This window comes from Cydia amplana, chromosome 12 (genome assembly GCF_948474715.1).
Source record: "Cydia amplana chromosome 12, ilCydAmpl1.1, whole genome shotgun sequence".
NCBI lineage: Eukaryota > Metazoa > Arthropoda > Insecta > Lepidoptera > Tortricidae > Cydia > Cydia amplana.
This window is the reverse complement of record NC_086080.1, coordinates 10,328,327-10,351,374: the sequence shown is the minus strand read 5'-3', so window position 1 is coordinate 10,351,374 and position 23,048 is coordinate 10,328,327. Positions and strand designations below refer to the sequence as shown.

The 23,048-nt window shown below is 36.3% G+C and overlaps 1 protein-coding gene across 1 annotated transcript; it reads right to left on the bottom strand.

The window, feature by feature from the left end:
* Positions 1–261: 261 nt before the first annotated feature.
* Positions 262–15,827, bottom strand: LOC134652934 (alanine--glyoxylate aminotransferase-like). The gene is made up of 7 exons (XM_063508170.1): positions 15,665–15,827; positions 15,105–15,297; positions 13,792–13,960; positions 11,854–12,009; positions 7,797–7,889; positions 993–1,241; positions 262–441 (listed from the first exon to the last, which is right to left on the bottom strand). Exons 1-7 carry the CDS (start codon positions 15,821–15,823, stop codon positions 288–290), a joined length of 1,173 nt encoding a protein of 390 aa, XP_063364240.1. The 5' UTR covers positions 15,824–15,827; the 3' UTR covers positions 262–287.
* Positions 15,828–23,048: the final 7,221 nt, after the last annotated feature.

The window sequence follows — 23,048 nt, the reverse complement described above, 5'->3', positions numbered from 1 at the left end:
ACCCATATATTTTAATAACTCGCTGAAATACGTAATATGAATGACTTACATGAGCATCTTGAGTTACTACTAGTTAAACAGAGATCATTCTATAACAATTAACAGTCAATAGAGTTGACGAGAAAATGAAAAACGACACGTTAACACCATTTAAGAAGTTTACGCCTTCTTGCGGTAGATGTCGGTAAGAACCTCTTAGCATATTAATAGTAGAACAATCAATCTCGATGTGACAGAAGGTCACGGGTTCTAATCCCGCTGTGCGTATCAAAAACAACAAATGGGACTCAAAGTGATGATTTGGTCAAAGTTCGCATGGTTTCTGCCATCGCGTCCGCGACTTGGTCCGCCACTTCCATAGTAGAGTTGACTCCCATGATGCCGATCCTCAGAGCTTTGCCGACGGTAGGTCCCAGGCCTGCCATTATCATGATATTGTGCCTATAAAACAATAAGATTGTGTATAAAATATAGAAGAAAGTAATTAACTTTTCCTAGTCACATAGCAGAAAAAAAATACTTGAATTTATTTAGCAGTTAAGATTAGAAGAATAATTCCTAGATTAGACGAAACGCTTACAACGCAGATACTGAAACTGTTTCTCCAGTACCTATCGACTTTTACATACTTACTAAAATACGATGGTAGGTACTATGTATAATGTATATATGACACCGTAAGATTGTGAATCACTACATCATCACTACATAGTATAAAACAAAGTCGCTTCCCTGTCTGTCTGTCTGTCTGTATGCTTAGATCTTTAAAACTACGCAACGGATTTTGATGCGGTTTTTTCAATAGATAGGGTGATTCAAGAGGAAGGTTTATATATAATTTGTTAACCCGTGCCTAGCCGGGGCGGGTCGCTAGTTAATAATAATTGGATTAAGTAAGTAATATGCGGCTGCATACAACCACATTACCACAATGTATACCACATTTTTCTGTGAAAAAATATTCATTTCGTTGAAGTTCAGTTGAAACTCACTTGGCTCTCATGTGATCCACGAACTGTTTTAAATCGTATCCCCTCGGCAATGCAATGGTGGTGACGGTAGCCAGTCGATCCTCTGGTTTCTTGATGAGGAACTCGAATCCGTAGTCCTGCAGACGTTTGTGGAAGCGCGCGGTGACTGCCGCATGGCGGATCCAAGATTTGGGAAGAGTTTCGCTGATGACTTCTTCCAGGCATCGTCGAAGCGCCCACACTAGTGGTGGACTTAATGTGTGATGGTAGCTATAATATTGGAAAATAATGGTAAGTAAACATATACAGGGTGCTTCCTGTAACAGGAGCAATAAATTAAACTATAGGCTGTACTCCTCAAACTGACCAACATTTGTTCAGCAACTTTTAAAAATTATGAATCCTTTAGACTTCCTCTTTTTCATACAAAATAAATATTGCCTTCAATGTACGCTGACATCACACATGACATGACATGACAAAATTAAAATAACTAAATTAGAAACGCAACTCCAAACAGCTGAAACGGAAATTGAAAATCTAGGGTTGGAAAATGTTGGCCTAAAAAAACAGCTTTTGGCATATGAGAAGAAAACTGAAAAATTAACACAAATATGTAAATCGACACCTACAAAACTCATCAAAGGACACAGAAGTATAAATAGGACAAGGCTAAATTTTACAGACGCAGAAACGTCGGAACAATCTAATATTGAACAGAACACGGACACTGTAAATAGGACAGAAGGAAACATAATGACGAATAATCAAAACATAGTGGAGATAACAAATACAAAGGTAGGAAATGTGACAGATTTAATTAAGTTGAACAGGGAGAACACACGGAAAAAGAAAAATGAGGAAGCAAACTGGAAAAATCCATCATATATGCATGCTACGTACTCAAGCTTTACTTCAAAAAAAAAAGTGATAATTTTTTGCGATCAACAAGGCAAGGGACTTCGGAAAGTACTACAAGATTTACTAGGAGACAACTATAATGTATCGGCTATTGTTAAGCCTAATGCACGTATTGAGCAAGTTTTATCTTCATGTGATATTATATGTAGAGACTTTACAATGTCAGATTTTGTACTGATAATTGGCGGATCAAATGACATGAACCCCTTTAGTTTTAATTCCACTCTTCTGAGTAAATTATCATTGCTTTCGAATACAAATGTGTTAATCGGAGAGATTGGGCACAATCAATATCTAAATGTACATAGTCTTAATGACTCGGTTCGTAAGGCTTGTTCTAGTTTTTTTAATACAACTTACGTAGCTTTTGAATATAATAATAACACACAAAGTCGAAAACGCACTGGTGGCTGGTTATTAAGGGAAATATTACGCATTGGTTACAAAAATAGAGTTACAGATAGCATAAATTCAAAAAATCAAATAGCAACAAATCACCCATGTACAAAACAAAAACAAAAATGTATTACTGAATTTTTCGCGAGTACGAATAAAATAAATATACAAAAACAAAATGTAGATAAAATACGGAAATGGCGAAACACCACAATTCCGCAAATGTTTGAAGCAATCAAATCTAAACAAGGCAGTGAAGCACAAAATGGAAAAAAATACTCATTGGTAAGTAAAAAACATCAAAACCAACAAACCTTTTTTCGAGCAGAAACATAAAAATATGTTTAAAAAGACACAAAATAACCTCGTCATATTGCATCTAAATACACAAAGCTTAAAATCAAAACAAGAACAATTAGAATTAACGCTGTATGAAAAGGATATCGATATCTGTTGCTTCACGGAAACATTTTTAAAAGATGAGGAAGTTGAAATCTTACAAATTGACGGTTATAAAAAAGTTGCTCATTTCTCACGCAAGTGGAAAAAACGGGGTGGAGTAGCAATCTATGCAAAACACGAAATAGAGTGTTGCGAGCTGGATTGGATAACCAAAATGTCGGTAGAACGTCATTTTGAATGTTGTGGGGCAACAGTGTGTGGTCTCAACTATCTGATAATATGTGTATATAGAACGCCAGATAGTAACCTCGACGTCTTTCTTGTAAACATAGAATTTCTTTTAAACAAGCTAGTGACAAGGCAAAGACACAGCTATAAAAATATTTTTATCGTGGGGGATTTCAATGTTAATATTCTTGAGAAAAACAATAAAACTGAACTTTTCCTAAATACTTTCCATTCCTACAAACTTCAGCCTAAAATCTCAGTACCAACTAGGATAACAACACATTCACTAACATGCATAGACAACATTTTCAGTAATGCAAAAAACTGTCAGGTAGAAGTGCTGGACCTGGGACTGTCTGATCATACTTGTCAGACTATTACGGTTCCAGCTGGCTTAGAATTTAAAGAACGGTATTGGTACATATATACGCGTAATCCAGATAAGTATTTGGAAATTTTTCTAAAATACATCTCTAAAATTAGCTTTGCAGACGTCTACTCCTCAACAGATCCAAATTATGCTTATAAAGCATTTATTGATACTTTCAGTCTTGTTCTTGACCTGTGCATACCGACTGAAAAAATTACAGTTACTCACAAAAAAAAGCCAAACTGGAAGACTAAAGGGATTGTTGTAGCTAGCAAACGGAAACGGCAACTATACTTGCAAACCCAAAAATCAGGGAATGAAATAGTCAAAAATGAGTACAAAAAATATTGCCGGATCATGAAAATGGTAACGAAGCAGTCGAAAAGAAACACAAATATAAACTATATTACCCAAAGTACGAATAAAAGTAAGGCTACGTGGCAAATAATAAAACAAAATACCTCACAAACAAACACAATAAAAAGTACAGTAGAGTCTATAAAGATAAACGATATGGTTCTGGAAAATACTCTTGACATTGCAAATACAGTAAATAAGTTCTTTATAAATTTTAATAATTCTAGTACACAAAATGACATTCAATATAAACCGCTGTTTCGGCCAATTTTAACTAGCATTTTTATGAGACCAACGACAAAAGAAGAGATCGTGAAAATTGTTAAAGAATTAAAAAGTAAGAATACCACTGGTCATGACCAAATACATATGAAAGTAATAAAAGCAAGTATTGAATACATAGCGGAACCCTTGACACATATAATCAATTTAACTTTAGAAAACGGTATCTTTCCGGACGATTTAAAGAAGGCGTTAATAAGACCTTTGCATAAAAAAGGATCCAAACAGGAATTAAACAATTATAGACCCATTGCTTTGTTGCCAAATTTTTCAAAAATATTTGAAAAAGTTATATTGCATCGCTTGACATCATTCTTTGACAAGTATAAAATATTAAACGCTAATCAATTTGGGTTTCAAAAAGGGAAAAACACAACCTTAGCCGTATTCAAAATTCTGCATCAGATATGGATAGATATGGACAAGAAAAAACCTTCATTCGGATTATTTATAGATCTGTCAAAGGCTTTTGACTGCGTAACTCACAACATTTTACTTAAACAGCTGGATCACATTGGGATACGGGGAGTTGCCTTAAAATTAATAGAAACCTATCTTGATAAAAGAACTCAAGTCACTGTATTAGATTCATATGACAGGACTACTAAAACAGTAAAACGAGTGCAGTCAGATTGTGAAATAAATCGACAAGGGGTACCGCAAGGCAGTGTGCTGGGACCACTATTGTTTCTGGTATATGTAAATGAGTTCCCCTTGATAGCTCACCACTTGTGTGTTATGTTTGCCGATGATGCCACTATCTTTGTCTCCGAAGAGAATGAGTCAGATATAGCCAACGAATTACATAATACCTTAACTCAGGTAATTGATTGGTTGTCTACTTTAAATCTAAATGTAAACCTAGACAAAACGAAAATTGTACAATTTCTAAATTATAAACAGGTATCAAAAAGTGTTAATGTAGTTATGAACAGTAAACAAGTTGAACAAGTAAATAGTACAAACTTTTTAGGAGTCACAATAGATAGCAACCTAAACTGGAAGCATCACATAGACAAAATAAATAAAAAACTAGCTAGCGCATGTTACGCATTATCAATATTGGCCAATATAACCTCAACTGATGTCGCAAAGAAGGCGTACTATGGAAATGTTTATCCTCACTTGACATATGGCATAATATTTTGGGGAAATTCGGTAAACGTTGAATCGACATTCATTCTTCAAAAAAGATGCATGCGTATAATATTTAAGCTTTGGCATCTGGAATCTCTTAGAGAAGTTTTTAAAGACAATGAAATATTAACTCTGACATGTATCTATATTTTGGAAATTTGTGTATTGGTTAAGGAACAAAATGACATATTTATGAAAAAAAGTGACTCAAAAAATAATATAAGATCGCAATATAAATATGATGTTTGTACAGTTAGGTCGTCTAGCTTTATACTAAGCAAGAGCACATATGTCTCAGGTATAAAAATATTTAATCACTTGCCTGAATATATTAAGGCCCAAGAGGGGATTAGATTCAAAAACAAGCTCAAGAAATGGCTGTTAACAAAAAGTTTCTATAATTTAAATGAATATTTTATGTACATAGACAATGAATCGTTATGATGTTATGTTATTGTTATTGTTTTTTGCATGCACTAGGTTAGTTTATAATTGTACGCCCGAAATGGGCAAGCTGATGGACTTTTTTGATATTAATAAGACCTATGTACCAGCTTTGACAATAAAGAAATCTTATCTTATCTTATCTTATCTTATCATCAGTGTGTTTGACGTTGCTTGTCACGCTTTAAACATAACAAAATTTGCAATACATTGCGTCTTAGAATAAACTTTAAAGTCTAATAAAAATCAAAACCTGAGTTATTTTCAAAAGTTGTTTAACAAATGTTGGTCAGTTTGAGGAGTACAGCCTACAGTTTAATTTATTGCTCCTATTACAGGAAGCACTCTGTATGTACAGGTCGATTCACAAGAGCTGGCACGAATGGAATGAATGAGTGAATTAATGATTTGAGTAAAGATGATTTGTCCCAATATGTGTCACCGTCAGCCCTGTATTTCCGCATTGATTGTTACCGTAAAATGTGCCTAAAACCGAGGAACAACCCCACTGGGTAATTGTGATCCAAAAGTTTTTATATACGAAAACTGGATCTCTATTGTTTCCCAAATAGTTATAAGCCATAATGCATTGTTTGCCCGAATTTTCGTTAGTCATAATTCATTTGGTTCAGAAACGCGTCACTTTTCAGGATTGCCATAAAACAAACCTAATCTAACCTAACCTATCTATAGGATAACCTAACGAAAATCCTGAAATGTTAACGGTTTCAGTTTTATGACTAATAATAATAATTATGACAAACAATACATTATGATTTTTAATTTTTAACAAGCAGAAACGTCTGCGATCGATGCTATTAAGCTTAGAATAAATTTAAAAGTGGGAAAATTACTGTCTTGGGTGAGACTTGAACACTCAGAGGCCGTGAGTTCAAGTCTCACCCTTCTTCTTCTGGTGCCATGCCCAGTCTAATGGGCGTCGGCGGTCAGCATGGCATTCAGCTCTCTAGTGTTTGCCAATCTCTGGAGGGTGGCTGCGTCTTTTGTATGCGTGCAGTCTTTAATGTTAACTATCCATTTATTTATAGGTCTACCTCTCCCTCTTTTTCCCTCATACTTTCGAATTTTGGAGCAAAGTAAAGCGAACAAACTTCCGGTAAGAATACGAATTATGTGCAGCATCAAAAATTCTGGGGGCACGGTAGTGCCCTCGCCAAGTCGAGCAAAACAAAGAGGCATGCGGCCGTACCATCCTTTTCTCGAAGCGATTCAGGCCATTTTCGACGTCCTGTAATTTTGTGCTGGCTGAAGCTAGAACCCTGAATTTTCAGTGACATATAGGGCTTAACATGCTTAAGATACATTTTCAAAAACATTAAATCTGAACTTGTAGTTTAAGAATTATTGTACGTCAAAGTTCCTTAGTTTCGACAGACACACTCACTCACTCACTTATACACTCACCGATCATCATTCTCGATCTCATACTTCTAGCATACCCACAAGTTTCAAATTTTAAACATAAGTAGTTTTTAGCTTATCAAGCCATAGAAAACCTAAAAATATTGCAATATCAGTCACGTTTTAAAGATCTAAGAACTGCATAAGTAAGTTTGTAATCCCATATAAAAATATGATATTACAAAGTTACTGTTGCAGTTCCTACAAATAGTAGGTAAAGGTACACAACGATGTACGATGTGAGTATGAATGAAGATGTGTTTAAATATGACATGTGTATACATAGTATGGGTATGAGTATCCGAAAAGAAGGACTGTCTACAAAAAGAGATGAGATCCCATCAAAAACATTACATGTAAAAAGGTGACAGTCTCGCACCGCTTTTACTACAAAAAAGTTTAGAGATATAATGTGAAACCAAGTCGCTTATTTTAATCTGTGCCAGGGGGTGTTAAAACCGTATCAATAAGATATCTTTAATTTGTAATACATATAATGACTTGGCAATCGCACATAATGATTTACTCGTACCGTACTCGTAAATATGTGTAATGCCTGGTAATGCTCAAACTGCAATTAGCGCTAGTGTTATGTTCAATTAGGTGTCGATGATCCTTATGTCATTATGCAGCTGTACGATGGCCAAGGATATTGATACGGTTTTAATACCCCCTGGAACTGATTAAAATAACCGACTTGGTTTCACATTATATCTCAAAACTTTTTTGTACCTTTTTACATGTAATGTTTTTGATGGGATTAGCTAGTCTACGAGCATCTCTCTTGTGATAAAACTTTCAATTCATTCTAAGCTATCGTTATTGCAATATCTATCGGGAAGGAAATGGGTTAAATAAATACTTACACACGGATCTTGTCATAACAGTTCCATTGCTGAGCCAATAACTTCATGTCGAAGTAGAACGGTGGCTCATGCTTCCTGTTGTTTATCTTTGCTCTGGAATCAAACCATATCTACATTAGAACTTTCTTAATATTATTCATGAAAACTCCTGAGTTTGCATTTATATGAATACGGTTTTTAGGGTTCCGTACCCAAAGGGTAAAAACGGGATCCTATTACTAAGACTCCGCTGCACTAAGGGGTAAATTCACGATCTACGCGGCCAAAAGTCGATTTATCAAAACAATAAATACCTCTGCGATAACAGCTACCTGCGGTAGAGGACCCTTTAGCCGCTAGATAACAACCCCCCCCCCCACCCTCGTATGCACTTTCTAATTCGTTTCACGTCAGTCGGAATTTGATCGTGTCACTTCGTGTACGTTACTTGTTCTCGGCGCTCTTAGAAAAGCAAAACTTTGAAGGTGTGGTTTATTGTTTTTAAGTGAGTGAAAAAAATCATGGATTCTGAAACAGCAGGTTAGTAATTTATAACCAAATATATAAATATGCTTTATTTATTTGTTTTTAAGGCTAGGTTAATGCTCTGAAAGAGAGACTGTTTTTGAGCGTCATTTTTCGCAAAAAGAAAACTTCACTCGTTAATAAGTAATACAATAGGGTGAGATCGAGCAGAATTGTTAATGGCATGTTATAGTCTATTGTTTTGGTTATTAGAATTTAAAAAAAAAACCTTCCGCATGCTTCCGCCAAATCATAATTTTTATACTTTAAAAATAATTCGTCATTTTACTCAAAAATTAACTTTTTTTTTGTATTGAGTTTAATCGACATGTTTATTTGTTTTAGATGTACCAAATACGTCAGGAATGAAGATCGTGACTAGAAAACACATATTTGATCTCTTCAAAAGTAAAAATTTACCTACATTGGAAGAAAAACTGTGTTCCTTAAGAGATAAACTTTTATCTAGTGAAGGCTGCACTAATGATCAAATAGAATTATTTAAAAGCAATTTTGCTTATTTCAAGTCAGAATTTAAGACTAGATGGAGTAAAGCTCATTATAAAGAAGTCAGATTCATAAAAAACAATCATTCTTGGCTAGAAGGCACTTTCGCGATTCCCGTTGCTGAAAGTCCAGCAAACCGACCAGGCCGACAAGATTTCATAACGAAACTGGCTTGTTGGTAGATATGCCAAAGGCAAATTTCGGCAACACTAATGATGGAAACACCAGCAGAAGGTTTTTTGATGATCCAAAAGTAGCATCAGATATAACTGGAATCAGTTACGAGCTGATATATAGATTAAATGTAATTTTAGAGACGATATCAAGTGGCCACAAAATTGACTCTGCAAAATATGACAGTTACGCAAAGGAAACAGCAGAACTATATGTCAAATTATACGGATGGCATCCCATGACGCCCACGATGCATAAAATACTAGTCCATGGTTCTGTTATTATAAAAAATGCGTTACTACCCATTGGACAGCTGACTGAAGAAGCTGCAGAAGCGCGTAACAAGCATTTCCGATCTTATCGACTTAATTTCGCAAGGAAATTTACGAGAGAAAGCTGCAACACGGATATTTTGAATCGCTTACGTTTGAGTTCTGACCCCTTACTGAGCTGCAGGAGAAAAATAAAAAAAAGAAAGCACAGTACTTTCCTGCCAGAGACGATAGAATTGCTATTGCCTGCCGATCCGAACCCCGAGTGTTCTTCTGGAAGCGAAGAAGAAAACATCATAGCAGAGACTGTAGCTTAATATGGCAACTGATTTTATTTCAGTAATAAATTATTATACACATTTTACTATATTTTTAATTTTTTCCGCTTTTGTGCAGATGTCAAAATTTTACATATCAGTAGAATTTTGAAAAAAATACCATATCAATAAAAAAAAAATCAAGTAACAGTTGTTTCAACTTCGTAAAACGTTAAAAAATACAAAAAACCACAAAAATAATTTTGGCCCCGTAGATCGTGAATTTACCCCTATGTGCGCTGTCCGTCTGTCTGTCTGTTGCCAGGCTATATCTCATGAACCGTGATAACTAGATAGTTGAAATTTTCACAGATGATGTATTTCTTTTGCCACTATAACAATTAATACTAAAAACAGAATAAAATAAATATTTAAGTGGGGCTCCCGTACAACAAACGTGTTTTTTTGCTGGCTTTTGCGTAATGGTACGGAATCTTTCGTGCGCGAGGCCGCCTCGCACTTTAAGTTACAATAATAAGATCTTATTTGGAATGAATTTCTTAAAAATACTTACATAAGAGAAATTCGTATCTTTTAGGAATAAAATGTACTGATCGATAGGCGTAAGGATCAACTCCCTAACTTCCCCCTACATGTATTTAGCTGGGGCAATAATTTATTCCATTCACACCAGCTTCGTGAAATAAACCGTTACAATTTCCCCAAAGTACGTGTCGTGTACTAGATTACTTATTTCAATTACTCCATTTATAGTATTTGCCCTCGGTTTTCTTATCGGTGTCAAAAGGCTCGCGTGCTGGAGGGTGTTGTATAAATGTGGAATATTTTTATTGCGTATAAAATAAGTGCACATAAAAGTTTTTTTATTATCCAATGTGCCCCAATTTTAGTGCTCGATAGGGTTATCAAGCAGAACATTCTGGCTCAACAACGCGGGATAGCGTGATTGATAGTGACATTTACGTGCGCGGAAAATGTACAAGGGGATTTTAGGAGATTTACATAATAGTATTTTATACAATCGTGATATAATGGAGAGCTTTTCAGTCGAGTACCGCGTTTAGGCAACGAAGCTTGCTGAGTTGCCTAAGGAAGGTACGAGATTGAAAAGCTTGATTATATCACTATTGTATACAATACTTTTTCTACGAGTCAACAGAAAGAATACTTAAAACTAGTAGAAGAATCATATGTTTAGGTAAAAAAACCAAAAGTATACAGCTAAGATGCGCGAGCAGCCGCGATACCTTCATACTCGTACGCGACCCGGCCCCCGCGTCCCGCGCCCCCGGCCGGTTGGTCAACGACACCCTCTCGTAACTCATGAGGCCCTGGTACTTACTCCGCGCTTTCGATTGGTCAATTTCATTATAGTTGACTAAACTGTATCGAAATGAATATTATAGTTGCCTAAACAGTATCGAAATGAATATTATAGTTGCCTAAACAGTATCGAAATGAATATTATAGTTGAGTTGGGGTCCCATAGTGAAAAAAGTATGCGATTTCACTTTGGTATACGAAGTCTTAATTCAAGCATTGCAGTCGACGAGTAGAAAAAAGGTATATACCGTTTGGTGTCTGTGGAAAAATCACCGTTCTAATTTGTGTGCATAATTAATCTGCTGATTGATATTGACTTGCAGAGTTAAAAGCTCTGGCTTCTTATGGAGACTGACTCGGTAAGGTAAACGTACTAGTGCTCGACATGCTAATGCCCAATAGATGGCACCCTGCTGTCACCTCTATTGACAATGACTTAAGTCTCAAGATGACATGTACTGGGACCGCGTCGAGCACCAGTACGTTTACCTTACCGAATGATTATTGAAGCCAAAATAAATGGTATCATCTTGGGTCGTCCCATTCGTTTTTCGTCAAGTTCTTAAATTAGTCCTATTCTGCTTTCGTCACCCATTCTACATTCGTCACAATCGTCAGTGGTTTTCGATGTAGAATGAGTGACGAAAGCAGAATAGGACTAATTTAAGAATTTGACGAAAAACTAATGGGACGACCCAAGATGATACCAAATAAATTCGTTCAGTTAAATTATTTTACAATGGGAATAAATTGGGAATAAATTTCGGCAAATTAAATAAGGAATGTGGTATGAAACAATAATTTGGCCGGAATGTGAAAGCGTGAGGAGCTTCGGCCGAAATCAAACTCTGCTTTTAGCGTGTACATTTGTACAATTGGTTTCACGTACTCTACTGCAACAACCCTCCTGTAGTTTTTTCAATTACGAATGGGCTCGCGAGGACTAAACCTATTTAGTTGGAACCTCACTGTTACAAGGAGATAGGGTAGGTAACGTACTCTGCTCGGGCGCTGAAAGCTACAGGTGATATGCCAGCAGGCCCACTTAACGCTTTCTGGCCTGAAGTGTACACGCCGTCGACGCCCCACTCGTCCATAAAAAACGGCACCGCACCGAGAGACACCACGGTGTCGACTAGCAGCAGAGTTCCATATCTGAAAATAATAGTGTCGTGTTAATTATATAGTAAAACTTCATCATCGACGAATAAAAGACAAAAAAAATAACTTATATGTGTATAGTAAGACTCTAAAAAGCTAATTTACTTATACCTAGTACAAATTGATACGTTGATAGGACATCACGGACGTCACTCTTACAATATTCAATATCAATGTCATTACATCACCTACTGATCTGAAAGAATCAGCTATCTAAACTCTTCGATGAAAAAAGAATCAGCTAAATTCTTAAAGCAAATTGGGGATATTTTCAGCAGCTCTATGAGAGGATAAATGCAGTGATAAAGATCTGATATCTGGTAATTGTTATAATATGTTCCCTCACCTTAATTTATCATACCTACTACATAACGCTTTTAAAGTTCATCGGTCACATGATATTTTTTACAAAAGGCCGGTCACTCCAATACTTCATTTTTATCAGAAGCTGTAATTCCAATATATGAAATAGCTTAGTACCATCACTGTTCCGCCTGAGTATGTAAATACAGGTAGTAACAAAGAAGATTGCATCGCTACGTGAAAAGTTACAAAATTGCTGTAAGTTGTAAACTAGTTAGTTTTAATCAACCTAGCTTAAAACTGCCACTAGTACGTAATAAAATTAAAACGGCAGACGTTCATTTAAAAGAAAGTTCCAGAATGCGGTTGCAGAAAGTTTGTATCTTCCGTGCACTTTCCATTTTGCTTTGCATGCTAATTGCAGTCGTTCTCAGGATACAATTAAAAGAGTTTTTCATCTCGCCCAGTATCCGGAGACCTGGGACGCGCAAAAAGTCAAGTCACGGAGAAAAGAGAGAGCGAATATAATTAAATTGTTCAGCCTCTTGTGCCCTATTCTCAGAGGGCAATCGAAGAGTTTTTCTCCTGAAAGTTCGTTTTCTTTTTAGTTTGGCACTGAAAGAAGCCCGGCTAAAATAGTTACCGTGTTCCTGGGAGTCGGTGAGCGTTTTTTCACTAAGTATTTAACTATTTATAGGTATTTGGGCAGACCTTTTCAGATTGTAGCAGACAGTCTAATTACACTTCGAGTTTGGCCACTTAGATATTCAGAGGGGATAGTCTAGGTCTAGATTTTAAATTAGTCTGATTAGGATTGCCAGTTGATTAAATAGTAGGTAATATGTAATATGTATTTATTGAAAAATATCTAGTTTGCAAACAATTGGCACGGTTAGTTTAAGACCATTGTTGGCCTGATTGATATATCAAATCTCTAGGAGATAATAACAACACGAAACAAAATAGTTCAACTGTGCCCATTTGTACCTGGGATCGCTATGGTTTGAAACTTCGACTTGTCGAAATGAGGTCACATGAAAAAGTTTTGCTTGTTCCGGATTGTGTCGTCTCACTACTAACCACTTTTAAGTGGAATAAAACTGTACTAGTTCTTCAAACACGTAAAACGGTACTTTATGTATTAACAGTTGATGATAGCAAATTTGTAAAGAACGACAAAGTGGCGTCATTTACAAATTAAATCTATGTATAATACCTTAATTTAAAAAAAATCGTTGATGCCATTCTTAAATACTCACAAAGCCGAACGAAGATGGGTTTGGAAGTATATTCGAGTTTCGGGTTCCGATTTTTTTTATTAGACCACTTCCTCAGTAAAGGACTGCTTGTTTCCATTATATACAGACTTCGGTTTGGTTTAAAAAAACATATGGAACCTTCTGAACAAAATCTGGATTAGATAACTATAAGCTACATTAAATTAAATTATATAAGGTATCAAAGTAATCTTACTTATGGCAGAGCTTGCCAAGACCCTCCAAACTTTGGATGGTGCCCGTCGAGGAGTCCCCGTGTGTGACGAACATCCCAGTTGGACGAAGCTTTTTCAATGCTGACTCTATTTCTTCCAATGAAAAAGTTGTGAACGGTACTGACGTTTCAATTGTCTCCACTTTAATACCTGAAAAAGTAAAATTATCTTAAAAATACGATGTTGTTTTTAGTGCTTTTGAATACAGCGATTTAAAAATTGTAAAATCGATCCAAATCGAATTAAATTAGGATTTGCTAAGTTTTGGAGCAACATTTTTCGAAATAAAAGGCTCCATTGAGTTTAACAAAATACTTCAGATCAAGAGAATCCAAGGATGCACGGTGCACGGGATTTAACAAATGTTCAATACAGTGAATCCTTAAATATACGTTTCGAGACTTGCACTCATATCACATTTGGAGTTGCAATCGACTACTATAAGCTACCGTGTTGACTAGAAATTGGGTCGTATGTTTGAATAAAAAGGTTAGATGGGTTGAAAAGTTAATGTATGTTATGACTGTCTAAAAAATAAATCAATTGCTTAGTCACCTTTAAGTGTGCACATGTGCCAAAATACCCAGTGCCAGGATACTTGTATATTATATACCTACGTATTAAAGCGATTTAGTTATGTAACGGTTTTCATTTTTGGTGGGCGTTCATGCCGTTCATGCGTTGCAGTGTCGGGTGTTCCGAGCAATGGGGCAACATGAAGCACTGTTAAATATTCTGCGGCGGTGCATGGAACAAGTGACGCGTGTGCATACGGCTTTATCGAATTTAAAAAATATTTGAAAATCGCTGGTCGACCATTTCGTTTGTCATCTGTCCCGGAATAGGTAGTTTGATCTGAGCGCTTTGTGCGTAATTCCTGTTAAACTATACGTGACCAAAAATTTAATGATATTCGACTATTTATTGAAAGCTTCCGAAATAGCGATTATTGAATAGGCAAGTCACTGACCAACTGACAAGGATTATTATTTGAGATGCATTCATGCAAAGTTCACCAATTTATTACAATCACGAACATATCCCACACTGGCTAATGTATGCAGCGAGTTATATTTTTCTGTAAGTATTGATGTTTCTTTATTTTAAGTGAAAACACTCATTTATTAATAAGTGGTATAAAACGAAAACTAACTACAATTAAAATAACTAAACTAAAAATGCCTATCAAAATTTTGAGCCCTTGGTAGAGTGCCCATCACGCAGGCAGCGTTATTTACATATATACTTACATTTAATATTTTTTTAAAAATATTTTTATGTAGTTGTGACTGACCATATCTACTGGCCATTTTAGTAGCGCGTTCGTCCCATATACTCCTGTTAGGGACGAGAAGCAGCTCGCCAGGGGCAAGCAGGTTGCTGATGATGGTCTCCATGCCGGTGTGGCCTGACCCGCTGATGGCGAGCACCAGAGGGCTTCGTGTTTGGAATAAATATTGAATTCCCGCGCGAATGTCGTCCATTACCTGAAGAAATACAACATGCTAGGATGACTGCTATATAAATTAATTATACGCAGTATTAGGTATCCAATAAAAAAATAGTGTTAATTCATGCGTAATTTTTCGTTGTGAATAATAATCTAAGAGAAATTATTTATTAATAAAACAGAGATTAAATAACAAAATAAATAAATAAATCATAAATCTAGCCCTAAATTAGCCTGAGGCATTGTTCCCAGGACACTGGCGAATAATATTCTAAAGATGAATCCTAAGTATATTTTTTCTGCGGCCCGGAAAAAAATTACTAGTTAGATATCAACCTAATACCTATTACTACTAATACCTATTTAAGAAAAAGCAGTATCTTATTATTATAAGGTACACTTACATTGAAGTATTCATCGCATATCGGTGATATGACGGGCCTGGTCAGGGCTTCGGCGACAGATGGCCAAACATCGCAGGGGCCTGGGCCACACATCAGCGGCTTGGTGAACTGCCGGTCTCGGATCACCGGCTCTGACAATGTTAGCTTATAGGATGTCATTCCTGGAAAATAATATAAATTTTATTAATGTTGATAAATAATTCAACATTTAAAAAGTCAAGACAATCTTACACAGATCAACCTAGCCCTAAACTAAGCAAGGCTTATTCGGGATGCGAAACCGGGACCGCCTTCTTCCTAGGCACGGTCACTAATGACTAGACTAGAAACTGGTAAAAATTATTGCACATAGTATTAGGTGCTTCCATAATGAGAATGTTCTAATCTAACGAGTGCATGATGCGCTAATGAAATAACTAATGAAGTAACTAAATGAATAAAATCTGTTCACTAACATGCAGCGGTTACCATTTTAAATTCGTACGTTTACAAGCAATACGTACCCTATTTTATCTTGCATTTAGATGTTTATAACCCAAGAGCGCTCGCCAAGAGCGGCGAAGTGTTGACTTAAAATATCTGTTTTCTGTGACCGATATTTCGGGCAAGTAACCGTGAAGTTTGGTTACCGGAATCGGGTTAATGTTTAGATTTAGTGCTAATAGGGTGGTTGTAAATTTGCTACAATGTTCTGGCGTTATCGGATGGCACATTTGGCAAGAGAACCTAGCTCGCCCAGGGCGCGAGCGGCGTGCCAGCCCCATATTTGTGCCACTTGCTGCAGTTCCATGAAGTTGGATCGCGGTTTAACAGCTTTTATGCTTTTTATATGGGCTTTTATTTACCAATTAATATGTGTGATGTAACGGCACGGGCGACGAGGTTACTGCATGATAACAGGGTCAGCAGAATATGAATATCGATAAACGTGTAGCAATGATATTAAACACCAGTGCGTCCGACTGAAATTCTATAATGCATCGTTTTAATTTGTTATTCATCTAGGTATTTCTATATTATTTTTGACTCTATTTTTTTTATATATAAAATGAACGAGCGCTGGTGGCCTAGCGGTAAGAGCGTTTCAATCCGGAGGTCGCGGGTTCAAAACCCGTAAGTACGATATATCATTCGATATTTACCAGTCGCTTTTCGGTGAAGGAAAACATTGTGAGGGAACCGGACTAATCCCAATAAGGCCGAGTTTACCCTCTGGGTAGGAAGGTCAGATGGCAGTCGCTTTCGTAATTAATTATTAGAGACAAATTCGAATGTAAAAACGAATTAACACATGACAGGTTAAGGAAAACTCATGATCAGAAACTATTCGACTTCGACTACGTGTTATTCAGCACTTTCGATCAGGAATAGCAGACGCCGAGGCATATACCTATTGCTAAGTGTGACGGAGATCGAAAAGCGTGGAGTTTCTTCGACAAATTGATTCAATTCCCAGAGTGACTGTCGATGCCCTCCCCGTAGGATAGGTAGGGAAGACGACAGAGCCTCCGCCGGGACTCGAGCGCGCAAACACATGCCTTGTAATTTTCCTTATCACGCCTTTTACTAAACTAGGGTAAATATAACATTCATCCGTCTAACATAAAACAAATTTTTGAAAATTAGGTTAATAGAAGATGAAAGTTTATAAAATTACCTATCTCAGAAAGCTGATACGACGACTGATAATTTAACCACTTGCTTAGTGAAAGGTAGTCTTCCTGGGATTAAACATTGCTAAAAAGTATTTCACTACACTACACCGCATCAGAATAGGCGTTAAGTTATATCACAAGACATACATGTTAACAAAAACATATATGTCTCTGGTAACATAATATATGTGGCAAATACTTTTCAACGCGTTTCAACTGCTACTATTGATACCGACTGTACATGTTTGAGCAAAGTTTACAACTTACTGATTAATTACCTGTGTAGATACCTATTCGCTAGTAGTTTAAACAAAGCATGACTAACTAAAATAATTATAGTGCTTATTTTCATAGTATTAAGGAAGGAAAATATAAGTATAAAGCACTTTCAGAAATTAAATTAATTAAATTGTAACAGTCATAAACAGACTTGTTTACGCCAAATTTAAAAATAGAATAATCAATATTAGCGAATGTAATAGAAAAACAAAAATATCGACACAGGTAAAATAATCTCTCAACTCACTTTTCATATTTTGGTAATATTAGCACAAAAAGTCACTTGTTCCACAAGTCCGAGAACATTACTCCGCAGTCTCCGCACAGTTCTGTGATGTCTGCTTCTTTGATGCACACTGAGTGAAGTACAAAGTTGAGTCTTAATGACGTCACTGTACCCGAGTGATAACGTGATTAGCTTGTTAGCTCGTTTTGTTTTTATTTAACTGTTCCCGGCTGATAAGAAGCTCTCAGAGTCAGCCAGTTAACCCGGACTTGGTATTATGGTAATTAGGTTGACGAGTTAAGCAACTATGTACTTTACTTTCTCTTTGTTAATAAGGTAGGTATCTATGTATAAGATAGATATAACAAAATATCATAAAACATGTGAAAATTTCAAACCAATACGAGTCATCATATTATTTATTGTAAATGGCAAACTTTAAAAACAAAATACCGTCATGAAAAAATAACCAATACAGACTTAAACACATATTGTTCTCTATGTATACAATCAGATTCAAAGAGTTCAGCTCGACATTAACTTTCCTGAGATAGAATCTCATAAATTTCAGATGTTCAACTTCAACCATATTTCGAAAGCGATTGTATGTAACCCACATTTATCGTGGGCATATCCGGCCAGCGCACTTGTGACAGATTTAATTCCTGTGCCGAGAAAATATATTGCACACATATTTTTGTCTGAATACGAGCAAATACGGGCATTTATACAAAACTTTATGAGGTTCGAACTATATCAGAGTGTATTTTTATTTTTATCTAGACATCCAATTTCATTGGTATAGAGAATCATCTTCAATATAACTCTGTCATTTACGAGCGTTGTAACAATATCCTAATTGCTACTTAAATTAGGCTATTAATAACAATACATAAGGGCCAGCCCACACTAGCGTCTTCTGAGCGTTGTCGTCTAGTCAGCGCAGCGCTATGGAAAAGGGCGTCGCTGCGCAGTTGCGTCAATGTTGCGTCGAGCTGCCATAGAGTTGACTAGCTGCCGACGCTCGGGAGATGCTAGTGTGGAGTGGCCATACGTTGTGCATCTATCGAGGGTAACCGTGAAATTCGAAAACCGTAAGTTTATCTATGTGATCTATGTATCTCTCTATCACTCGAATATGCAAATGATCACCATGTGTTGACAAGGAAGACTCTCAGTCAAAAGATGAAGATGAGTTTTTAGATTCTTTAAAAACAACGTGAAGGTGAATTAGTGCGGATTCCTTAAGCAAATGACATATTTACTTTATCAATATACAGTGTAAACTCCTTATAACGTCACTCGATATAACGTTTCACTCCCTATAACGTCTTTATTTTAACGAAAACTCTATAACGTCAAAACGTGTCCGGCGGTCCCTTGAGTGTCGCTATATAGAGTTCTACACTGTACTTATATCGTTTTGTGAGCTTCAGATTAACAAACATAGATATCGTAGGAAACTTTTTCAAGAATTCACAGTTACAAATAATACAAAAAATTGTTCGCTTAAAGTGAATGTTAATAGTTGTAATTAACGTTTAAATATATTTCTTTTAATCCGTCATGTTAAATAAACTATCACTTATAGTTTGTTTAACATGACGGATTAAAAGTAATATATTTAAACGTTAATTGCAACTATTAACATTCACTTTAAGCGAACAATTTTTCGTATTATTTGTAACTATTTCCTTATATTTTATAACTTTAGTAGAAGCTAGCAGTTTGTAAACAGAGTGGAAACGTATTTAACTTAAACCCTCTCCGAAAGTTAAGTGTCCAGTGCGACTTTTCTCTGGTTTTAATTTCCGGGGCATTTTCAGCGAGGAAATAGTTGGTTGAATGAGCCCACCGTCATAATGACGCATACGTTACATCCTGAATGTGAGAGCAGAGGGCCTACCGCGAATCACTTCGATGTGTTACCTCTCTGTCACACTTACGTACGAATACAAGTGCGACAGAGAGGCAACACGTCAAACGTGGTCCGCGGTAGGCGCTCAGGAGGAAATGGAATGAAATTAGGTGCATGTGAAACTCAGGATGCGGGATGGCGTGTAGGTAATTGTTTTATGTTTGTTTTATATTAGTTAACTAAGCTGGTTTAAAATTTACGATTGTATTAAATCCAGATTTTTTTCCCGATAACGTTTATGTTTGTAAATGTGGGCGTGTTTGTACCGTTATTATGTGAAACTCCACTGTAGTGCCAATATTACTTAGCCAATTTTGGTAAACATTAATAAGTTTAAAACTGACTTAGAAAGGAGAGGTTTTATCGTTCTGCAAAAATAGGATAAATAAACTTTAGGAAACCCGTTATAGATCCTTAGAATGTGCCTAAATCAAAAAATAATATAAAATTAGGTACTGGATCAACAATGACTGAAATTCGTCATGTTTATTTATAGTTTGTCACCAATTAACCTAAGGGCACGCTAGAGGTAGGGCCCATTTAGACGATTGCGAGAACTGGCATGCGAGTTTCATTACATTGCGGGTTTTGATCGGTCGGTTGAATTGGACGTAACCAACAGTCCGCAATGTAACTAAAATCGCATAAGAAGTCGTAGAGTTATGTTCGAGCCGATGTATAGGCTATGTTTAGTTTGCGTCGGGAACAGCGACATCTTTGAAGTAATTTGAACAACAAACTAGACATACTACCATAGAGAAATATAGTAAGACAAGAGTGCTCACTCCATACATCAGTTCAGACTATTAATTTCAGTGTCTACATCTAGCACCGAGTAGCGGAACTATCAGTACTGCTACTTGACAATAGATGTAGCACCGACCGGAAAGTCTTATCTCAACAGCATAAGACTTTCCGGTCGGTGCTACATCTATTGTCAAGTAGCAGTACTGATAGTTCCGCTACTCGATGATAGATGCTAATAGTCTTTTTGGTACTAAAACTGATGTATGGAGTGAGCACTCTATGTATTTTTTTCTCTATGATACTACCTAAAGTCTATTTTTTTATTCGGTAGACTGAAATGACAGTTAATAGTATGGAATGACATTTCATGTTCATACTATTAACTGTCATTTCAGTCTACCGAATAAAAAAATAGACTTTACATACATATCGGCTCGAACATGGGTACTATTTTTATTTGAAACAGAAAATAAATAAAACAAGATCCTTTTAATATTATCAATAAATAATTTGAATCAAGAATAATTATTTTATCTTTGGGCGCTAAGTGGCAGTCAATTTAAGAAGCAACATTAGTTAGGGGCCATTATTTTCACAGTCAGTTTAACCGCCTGCGTCCGCAATTTTCAGTTACACTGTTTGCGTTATGTAGCTGTGTTAATGTAGCGGCTAACAGTTCGCAGCTGGATTTAAAAAAATCCAATTATATGGCTCGCATTCGCAGTTCTACCATGTTTTTGGCCAGCGAGAAAATTGCGTCTAAATCTGGAAAACGTTCATTTATTTAGAAGCAATCCATGTATAAAGCGCAAATCTACGTTTTAAGTGTGTGTAAAATCTAGAATATAAAAGCTTGATATTAAGGGTTATTACTACATCTTTGTTTGACCCTTTGTGTGTGGTTCCATAAGCGTACGTGAAACTTCCGCAGTACCTGAACATTTGGCCGCTTTCTCGTCTCAAGCGCTCTTCTACGTAACCAACGTGTTTAGAATGTTTGTGTATCCATTGTAAATCGGCGTATAACAGAGCAGGCAGCGTATAATCGCGTAAAGTGTAGTTAAAACTTCTACACTTGTTAGTTAACGAGAGTAAGTATAAGTTTGAGGCAAGTTTCAGAGTAATTTCAGCGGGCGGGCGACGACAAAGATTTCGGGCTTAGTTTTATGAGTTACTTGTTCAAGTTTTAATTAAATGACTCTCTTGATTACTGATGAAACAATTTGGTTTTGGTTATAATGCGAGTGACAACTGTGACGTCTGGATATAATTGGTGTGAGCGAGGTACGCATTCGATTACTCGAACCGGGAGTGCTTTACAAAATCATCTCTGCTCCAGAAAGGTCTATCTTATGGTTTTGATAGACATTTGGAATTGGAATTCGTAGTCGATGAATTTTAATAAGATTTTAAGATACCTACCTATAGTTTTCAATTTATGTAGGTACCTAGTTAAAGTAATTTTGAGAGTTATACAGGTTAATGTTTTTTGCATATTTGTCCTACTTTTCTGGTATTTAATGGGTAATGTCAGGAAAATGAAGAACAATTCCCATTAAAATAATTTAAACTCTTGCTATCTAAGCTATTTTAAGGATACTATACGCTAATACAGGAAGCTATACGCTAAATGTCCTTGTAGTTAAGTATCCATGACAAACTGTAATTACTTTTTAACAAGAAGCATTCGAAGAAAGTGGAATTTGTCAAAGCCGTTATTCCAGAAATAAGTTTTCTTTCTAAAGATTTACAAGCTTTTCCTTGTAACGTGAAGAATGTTAGACAATAAACTAGCGATCGCCCCCCAGGGCGTTTGAGTACAAATCCAATTATTTCCCGTGGCGCGCCGTGGCGGTGTGTAATTGATTTATTTGCTCATTTCTTGTACATACTACCTGCTTTTGTTATACAGACTGTATTTTTCCGCAGATATACTTAACAAATGTGTTTTAAAATGCGAACTATTTAACACAATTGTAGCGCTTTCCAGCAGAAAAAGAGGAGTAATTTTGTCTGGTACGGCGGCAAGAGTGATAGATATCCATATAAGTAATGGGAGTGTCTTATCGATTGTAGGAAGCACCGAAGTGGACAGCGGCGCGGCGCGGCCTCCTCGTGTTTTAGAAACGCGTTTAAGAGGCTTTACTTCAGACATTGACGAATTGCTCCCTACTTGAGCTTCGGTCGCATGGCTCGATGGACACAACTGCCGAATTCACGTTATAAATTGATTCCTAGTAATTCCATCGCCTGGAGATGCCATTTTTAATAGGAACTTTTTGTCCTGTCCCTTTATTGAATAAGGCCATTGGTCAAAGCGCTGTCGATTCGTTTCAAGTCGATCTTTTGTGTGAAAATCAGCTCTTTTTGCGCGTCGCTACTAAATTGGGATTTATTAGGTAGTAACTGGATGAACTCAATCATCGGTTAATAAATTCATGTATCACGGAAATGGGTAAATAAATAATTTCAGCAGAACGCTACCAAATAAGTGATGAGCTGAAAATATAAAATGAAAAGGTGGTAAATTGTGGGAGAGTCGGGGGCATCATTACGTAA